General features: G+C 41.5%; 1 protein-coding gene across 1 annotated transcript in view; it reads left to right on the forward strand.

Annotated features, from left to right (window-relative positions):
• The window catches only part of LOC101853014 (serine/arginine repetitive matrix protein 2), a gene marked incomplete at its 5' end in the record, with an annotated part of 158,514 nt that overhangs the window by 138,281 nt on the left and 10,927 nt on the right, over positions 1-9,306 (forward strand). Inside the window, 2 exon segments of the mRNA XM_013085015.1 lie at positions 3,592-3,758; positions 5,233-5,301. Of these exon segments, the coding sequence (XP_012940469.1) occupies positions 3,592-3,758; positions 5,233-5,301 (236 nt within the window).

The following is a 9,306-nucleotide window of genomic DNA, read 5'->3' on the forward strand; positions in this document are numbered from 1 at the left end:
TGGGGGAGGGGGGAGGGAGGAGGGAGGAGGGAGGGGAGGGGGTGTCGCTATAGCTTCGCCAAACCCTCCCACTCTCGCGGTAGGCTGAAGTGAACGTGTTTATATTAATCCACGTCGCTTCGCCTTCAATATTGTGTTTTCGCTTGCGTTGCGGGAATGTGCAGGACAGGACAGTGCTATAGAGCTAGCTAGATAGATGTCTGTCAACACCGGCAGCTTGTGGAGAGTTGTGGAGGGCTCACGTAACACAGACTCTTCAGAAACGGCGGATAATACCATGACCGAGTGAGTGATTATGTATACGTGGTGTTCTTGAAATAAAAAGAAACCTTTCGCTTTTGTTAGGTAAACACGTCTTGTCAACCCAAAAGTAGGTGTGCCACAGAGAACCGATATTGAATTTTATAAAAACTTTAACAGGATCTTAAGTTAGGATCTAGTAGCGGGAAGTCTTGCGTAAGACCCCTTTTCATTTTATAATAATATGATTATTCTTGTTTACAGTTCGTGCTTTGTGCCGTGCGCACCGCCGAAAATACTTTGATTCTGTTCGGCATTTATGTAGCATAGATCTAGATTGACATTTTCTCAACACGTTGGTTAACCCTTTAGCTGTGTAGAAGTAGCCGGACAGTGAGAAGTCAATCGTCATGGCCTATTGAAAATGCTATCTGTCTGTGTGTCTGTGTGGCTGTGTGGCTATCTGTCTGTGTGGCTGTGTGGCTATCTGTCTGTGTGGCTGTGTGGCTATCTGTCTGTGTGGCTGTGTGGCTATCTGTCTGTGTGGCTGTGTGGGGTCACGGGCCATCCTTACGGCACATACGGATTTCCGCCAGGTAAAGATTATGGAGTGGTCTTCGGGCCAACGCTGTGTAGCACAGAGAATTTTTTAAAAGAAGAAAAAAAAAAGAAAACGGATGTAAAAACGGGCTCGCTTAACTTGAACTTGTGAGGACAGAATGAGGAAGACGACAGGAGGTGCAAAGGTAGCTGATACGTCTTCAACAGTTGGTAAAATTCAGCCGTGACTTTTTTTTTTTCGAATGTAAAGAGACTGTTGTCATCTGCTCGTATTGTTTTCTGTTTTATACTGTTTATAGCACAATACATATATGTGCAATGGAGATACAACACACAGTTTAAAAAAAAATCTTAAGTAACTAAATTCTAAAAACGAACAAACTCACCAACCTTTAGTTAACTTTTTTTTTCATTGGTGAATGAAGCATCTTCCATTTTAGAAACCTCTCAATTATTTAATGTGTTGTGGAGGTACTTAATGTGGTTTTTAGCGGTATGCTCGCTCACATTAAAACGTTCCTTGCGGGAATGTAACATTCAACATGGCGGTCGTTACTGTCTTGAAGAAGATCATTGCGACTCACTTTCTGTCCCCGTCCTTTCTCTGCGGGTAAGGGTCCTAAGAAAGGTTTGAGGAGCGAGAGAGACAGGGAGAGGAGGGAAGAGATAGAGAGGGAGGGAGAGAGAGAGAGAGAGAGAGAGAGAGAGAGAGAGAGAGAGAGAGAGAGAGAGAGAGAGAGAGAGAGAGAGGAGGGGGAGGGGGAGGGGGGAGAGGGATGGGGGTTGTGGTGTTCAAGCTGTGCATAGGCAAAGTGCAACTACATTAACCCGTCAGTAGCCACACCCTGTAGGCCGTGGTGTGGAGAGCCGCGGTAAATAGAGTGGATCGACGAGTGCTTTGACAAGCTGCTTCTCTTTGTTGAAAACTTGGGGGATAGGCCCGGGGGACATTATGGAAAGATTTGAAAAGTGTCATTTTGCCCGTTTTCTATTTTGGGAATTTGTCACGGCGAGAGGCTTCAGAAACTGTAGAACGTTTTGCCCACATTGTGTGTGCGGGCGGAGTGTGCAAGACTGCGCGCGGCTCGGTGTTCAAATATCGTTAGATCTAGACTAGATCTCGGTGCTGTAACAACTGCAGGTTGTGAGACGATCTGACGGACGCAGCCCCGTGCTGTATGCGCCAATTACTCGTCGAAGTGTGTAGTGTTATACAGTGACAGTTCTGATGGTTTGACTATTGTGGTCTAATATCATATCGTGCTGACTGGTTTCGTTTCCTTCCATGCAAAAAAATAAATAAAAAATGACGTCACCGGATATTGCCGGGTGAGTTGGAAGGGATCTGTTGTCTATGTGTTTGTGTGCCCAGGTGCAGACTGTCGAGCAAAACCGTTTAGCATTCAACATTCAGCGGGAACTACAGCCAATCAGATACTTCGACGGAAGTACCAACTTGTGCTCTTTTGTCTGATTGGATGTTTTGGTGAACGGTAAAAGCACAGTGGTTATGATTGGTTGTTTGTACATTATGTCTTTACCAACATTGTTAGGAGAAAACATTCTGGAAATGAAAAGAAAAAGTAACAACATCAACACCATCAACAACAACAACTACAACTACAACTACAACTACAACGACGACAACAACAACAACAACCATAACAACAATTAAGACAATTATCAAGTCCACCTATGCCGGCTTGTTAGAAAAGTGCGCATTCAGATAACATTTTCTAAATGCTGTTACAAATTTGTGTCTTCAGTTCTGATGGGATCATGATCGTAAATGTTGAAAGCAGAATAGAACGTGACATGTCGTTAAATTATTATGATTGCTTGCATTGGACTCTATATACAGTGAAGTGTGTATTGCTTGAAAAGAAAACCCCAAACAAAACAACACCAAGTAATGTTGATACCGCCACCACCATCATATTCAACATTAACAACGGCATCATAACCTACGAAAACAACAGCCACTACATTAGCAACGGTATAACAACAGCATAAACAATATGACAGCATCATCATCAACAACAGCAACAACAAGAATAGCAACAGCTACAGCAATAGAAGAAAACAATAACAAGAACAGCAGCAACAACAGATGAGACAAAACAACTCTCATTTGCCAACAGCCTCTATCTGTGATTGTAATGTTGATTCTCTCTCTCTCTCTCTCTCTCTCTCTCTCTCTCTCTCTCTCTCTCTCTCTCGCGGAGGTGGGTGGAGGGCACTACTGGTAGGTCCTATTACTTAACTTTACCTCTGTTTTTTTCTGTCTCTCTGTCTTACTTTTCCCCAGCCCAAAATGATCGTTAGTGTGTCCATGTGCTTCTGTTTACTCAAACAAACAAACAATCAAATCTCTCTGTGGGTGGTTGGCGGGTGCTCTGGTGTGGTTTGCTCTTTCTGTCATCAGACAACTATCGTCTTTATATCTCCTCCTTCTTTTTAATGTTTGTTACTCTCTCGTGACACCTCTAATCTTCGTGAGTGGTTGGCGGATGCTCTGGTGTGGTTTGCTTCTTCATTTCTATCAAACATCTATCGTCCTTATCTCTCTTCCTTCTTTTTTTGTGTTTGTTACTCTCTTGTAATGCCTCTAATTCTAATCTTCGGCACTTATATGACCTTATTATGTTGCAAGTGCCGCAAAACGCTTTCTAAAACTAAACACCTCTAATCTTCGGCACTTATATGACCTGATTGTGCTGCAAGTGCTGTAAAACTCTTACTGAAACAAAAAACAAACTAATCTCTCTCCCGTTCTCTCCCTTCGTCCAGGAACCGCATCGAGAAGATGGAGGCCCAGCTGGCAAGCCTTACCGCCTGGGTCCATTACCAGAAGGCTGACCCCGCCCCCCGGGATGTGACTCCGCCCCCTCGAAGCCTGGGCAGCATCACGTCCACCTCTGACAGCTCGGACACGTTCCCTGCATCGTCTGCCAGCAGTGAGTGGGGGTTCACCCCATTACCCCTTCCTCTAAGCCCCGCCCCCCTTATCCACGCCCCCTGGCTTCCATACTTAATTTAGACGTCCCAGCCTCAATGTTGAAAACGTACCTACTTAACTATTCGGCTGTTATTGGCAAAATGGAGGGCAAACGAGGCTGGGGTATACCCAGAGCAACTTACTTGGAGAGCATAAAGAGATGGGTAATGGGGTAAGATCAGGATAAGGTAGATCTAGCTTTTTCTTAGAGCATCCGAGCAAAAGAATGAACGAAGATCCATCTTTGGGGACAAATATTCTTTTTTTTCCTACTTCTTTCTGTTGCAACTTGCAGTTGCCTTCTTCTGCTCAAAGCAACATTTTTGTTGTGATTATTGGGTCGACTCTCCGGGGAAGCTTTTGCGTAAATTCGAGCGTTTTTTAAATCTCTGTACAACAGTCTTGCTTGAGTTACCAACATGGAACGATTCAGGTTTACAACATGTTAAGACTCGGATTAACAAACTATTGTCTCTGTCGTTTGACCATTTGAGGTACATTTACAAACTGTTGTGAAGTCTCCGATTGGTTTGCATGTGTTCACGAGACAGTTTTATAAAATTTTTGATCACTTTGACCTCTGAACTCTGTGAATCGGGAGAGGCCTCTTGTCCTACTCTGGTTTGGCATGCAGGACTGACTTTGATATGTGATTCCCTTCTGCATGTTCCCGTTACCGTTTTAGGGGTCCCTTTGGAGCAGTTTAGATCGTATCCTACTTTCCCTATTCTTTAAGTATCAAGAATGTTTAGTACAACTTTTTGGATAATTTTGTGAAATTTTTGCCGACAGCTGTGTCAGTGTTTAATGTGGCATTGGCATTGCACTCTTGAAAAAAAAGTGTTCTACGAGTATAATGGTGAAGGAATAACGAACGTCTTGTTCCATGAGCTGTGTGTCTTTGGAAATCTAAACAGCTGAAGGCACCCTTTCTAAAACAACAGCATTTGCTTAGGTCTTTATGCATACAAGTATGCTACACCTAAGGGTACCGATACCTGCTTTATATAATCTCACTACCTTACCTTAGCGCATAGTGATATGTTTATATCATTATAACAGCTTTATACTTGGTGTACAATGATAATATAACACATAATACCACTTTTCAGCTTTCCGAACCAATGATCTCACTGAGGTCATTGGTGCTTTGATTGGCATTCTTTTGCTGTTGCACTTTTTAAAATGTTTATGTCTACCCAGTTGGTAGTTAGTATTTTTCCTCAAGTGTTGACCAGCGCTCGCATGCGCATTGTGTTTTTCTTTAAACTCTGAATGACGTCATTGCCTTGATCGTTTCCTTTACATCCACAGCACAGCCACACTTTCTTAGCCTAGTGACCACTGGTCGAAATATTGTGTGTCTCGTTTAACCTGGTCATGAGGCCTTCCCTTCGTTGTTCTCTTCAATGTTTTCATTTTTCCCCTTTCAGAAGACAAAGGAGAGAATGCTCCTCCTATTTCGGCTCTCGCTACAACTAACCATGTAGTGCCCCAACAAGGTTTAGACATTTTTCTCTGTTGATACCCATGCACCCGCTACGTAACCCCAATGTTTCAGTTGTAGTGGGCTTGCTTGAGTTTGTTTTTTTTTGGTCTATGTTGCTGTTGTTACCAGAACAGGACCCCAATTGTCCATGGTATCTTAGCATTTTGATATTAGCTTGTTGGTGTTTTTTTGGTTGATTTTTTTGTTTTTGTTTTTTGTTTGTTTTCTAATTTGTTTTCTTTTTCTTTTTTTTTGTTAGTTTGGGCACTTACGTCCCCGATGAGTTCCTTTAGAAATACTTAGAATTGGCTATGTGCTGTAAATACTGTTTGAAAAATGGGTGCAAGTTGTCTTTAAGATGGGCAACATTACCTCTAAAGCACGTCTTACTTAAGCAATCACTACAAAAATTAAGTAATTCATATTTTAACTTATATAAATTGTAACATTTTAAACAGTTTTAATTTCTACTGAAGAGATATGTTTAACATTAACCAGGATTCAAAATACGTATTGCAAAATGTATCTATTTCTTGTAGCATACTTAACCGTCATGTTACCGCACTCTATTGGTCTATAAGATGACACCGTGTCCCAGTGTAGTGTATCAATGATGTTGATGTGTTATATATATATTCAAGAGAAAGCTGTTGCAGTAGGTTTTGGTAAATACATACACACCGAGTTGAGGAAGATAAACTAAAGACAACACAATGTGGACGCCGGAATTTAGTGGTTGGTGTTGTTGTTGTTTCATTGTTTCGTCGCTCAACTGGCTGTAAATGTTTATTGTCGTTAAAGTGGTGACCAGATGCGATGCCGACGGCGATAAGCATGAAGAATTAACCAAAACTGCCTCGGCAATGACATACTTTTTGGCGACAGATACTATTTTTGTCTAGATTCTAGTATTCCGATGTAGTATTGATTTTTAATTCTTAAAGTTGCATGATTGTCATTTAAACTTGACCACTTGAGCATTTTACTGAACACATTTATATAATGATTATTGTTTGCTGTTTGGTGTCGCGCTGTCTTGTAGCATGGCCATTATTTGTTGTGCATTTGGCTCTTGCATGACTTCAGATGTCCATTACTTTTTTGCCTGTTCATAGTTGGCATGCGTGCTTGGTTGCGTATGGTGACGTAGCCACATTTCACCCATCAAAAGAATGATTTATCTGTTTTCTGTTTGATGTGCTGGCTGCAGGTAGCCAAGCAAAGCTTCTGTAGGACGTTCCATCCGTGAAGATGGCAAAGAAGTCACGGCTTTATCCACGTTAAGTTACTGTGAATCAATGTGTGCGGTTTTTTTTTCTTCAAGTATGCCATGCGCTTGCGCGAGTGTGTGTGTGTGTGTGTGTGTGTGTGTGTGTGTGTGTGTGTGTGTGTGTGTGTGTGTGTGTGTGTGTGTGTTTGTGTGTTTGTTTGTGTGTTGCGCGCGAGCGCGCGTCTCTGTTTGTTCATGTACGCTATGGGGTCATTTTGTTTTTGTGGAGATAGGGACCGCACAGCAACATAATTTTATCCCCCACCTTCACATTCCTGTGTGCTCTGCTCCAGGTTCTCATTCTCCCTCCCCTTCTGCACCACCACTTCCTTTCCTATTCCAAACCTCCCAACAAATGTCTTGAGGTTCTTCCTGTATAAATGTAGGTCTAGATGTGCGCGCGCGCGCTCGTGTGTGTGTGTGTGTGTGTGTGTGTGTGTGTGTGTGTGTGTGTGTGTGTGTGTGTGTGTGTGTGTGTGTGTGTGTGTGTGTGTGTGTGATCATGCCACGTTTGATTCCTTATTGTCACATCTCCAGCCCCTGCTCTATACATTGTTGCGTTTGATGTTTTCGCTTGTTGAAACATTTCGTTGACACGTTTTGTTGGCACTTCAGCCTATGGCAATTTGATCGTTTCATGTACATGGAGCTCTTTCTTTCCATGGACATTTTAATAATGGAAAACGGATTGCGTGTCATGGAACAATGCATGCACGATGTCCTTGGAGGTTATAATTTGTCGGTGTTCAATCAATTTTATTCTTTTCTGAATTCTATTGCAAGGCTTAAATTATGTCATCTCGCCCTAATCTGAACGTTAGCGCCGTGAACGTTATGTAAATTGTGTTGTTTTAGATGTTCGCGGCAGTGAGAGCTAGATTCCTAAAGCTACAATGAAATGTTTTCTTTATAGAGAAATTGACTAGATCTATATTATTTTTTTATTATGCGATTCACGTTTACCCCACTCCTTTCTACTCTTTTGTATTGTGTCTATACCGTGCAAAGGGTTTCATTTGGTCCCCTTTTTCGTAATGACATTTTATAGGCCTACTACTACTAAGAATATGCCCTCTTTCGTCGCAACAGACAACAGTGTTTGCACTCTGCTGGCGTATATTTGATGTCATGTTGCGACAGACAGGTAAAATTGGGAGAGGTAGACTCAAGTGAAAAGGACTAATTAACTTTGGAATCATTAGAAATGTTTACTGGGGCCCTAGCTCTGCTCTTAATTGAGATATATTACCGCAAATACTTTTTGAAAAAAGATTTAAGAAGGAGTGAGGCAAGGATGTGTTATGTCGCTGACTTCTTGGGAAAAAAATCGTCAAATATATAGAGAAGAAAGCTCAGGCCTGAAAGTGAATGGAGAACATTTTAATAATATCAGACACATCGATGACACAGTTTTAATAGCAGATTCAGAAAAGTGCCTCTACTGCTTTTAGATACTGTTATGAAGGAAAGTGGACGTAAGGGGTTATTTTCAAAGGTAAAGGATGCTGAATGCATTGACAGTGTCTTAAAAAACCCAACAAAAAACAACAACAGTGAATCTTATTTATAATCTCTTTAAGCTAAGGTGGAAACATCAAGCAGGTTCATTAGTTCAAATATCTAGGATATATTATTGCATCTGATGTCAAATGCACCACAGAAATAAAATACGGTATCATCTTCAGGCTAAACCATCTACCCAAGTGTGTGACACGGAACATGAGTCATTTCAAACCCTTGACAATGTTCATTCAGCCAATAACACGTTCGTTTTTACTTTCCTTCTCGATATTCTATGTTTGCTCTAGCCGGGCATCTTGACATTTTAAATGAGAAGCATGCATTATGATGATCACTGAAGGACGTAATTTGTTGACATCCGGGCATCTTGACATTTTAAATGAGAAGCATGCATTATGATGATCACTGAAGGACGTAATTTGTTGACATAACAACGTGACATTATGAACTGATTGTATGTATTTTTTAGGGTGCGGTGGCGTTATGCATGGCGTGGTTTAGGTTAGTCTTTAGGACAAGTTTTACGACTTCAAAGCGTAGGTGGGGACCAGACATAGGAAAAATAAAAGATAAGGGATTGCAAATGGACAGTATTCTTTGTATACTCTGTAAGTCATTACAAAAACGTTCAATGGTAAACTTCAACCCCGACCCTTTTCACCTTTCCCCTTTGACCTCTTATCTTTCATTTTCACCACCTAGACCCCTGTAGTACCCATTGGTGTGTGTGGGTGTGTGAGTTTGTTGTAGATTAGCTTCTCTGGTAACATATTGTGCCCTTTTGGTTGGACTGTGTGATTTCTACGTTTTTTGAACTGACTATAGCATGAGTGCATGTCTACTGATGTCATCTTTATCTACCCCTCTATGTATTCTTACTAAATAGGAAAAAAACCCAACAAACCCCCCCCCCCCCACAAGACAACAAAACAAAAATATCCCCTCCCTCTCCACCCAACAAACCCACAAACCAAACATGGCCTGTAATGTCCTGTTTTCACCTTCCATCAGCTGAACGGATCATATGTTGCTGCTGTTGCTTGTCCTGCACATTAGTGTTGTGAATTGTTCAGGCCTTTTTATCACTAGCATCAAAGGTTTTTCTCCTCTAAAAAAGTAGTTCTTCAACTGCCCTCCCCCCAAAAATGTGTAATAATAGTGAAGTAACAGGCTAACAGCTTTCTGTTCATCTTATCTCTTTTTGCTTTAAAAAAAAAGAGTTTCCCT

This window comes from Aplysia californica, unplaced genomic scaffold (genome assembly GCF_000002075.1).
Source record: "Aplysia californica isolate F4 #8 unplaced genomic scaffold, AplCal3.0 scaffold00335, whole genome shotgun sequence".
Lineage (NCBI taxonomy): Eukaryota > Metazoa > Mollusca > Gastropoda > Aplysiida > Aplysiidae > Aplysia > Aplysia californica.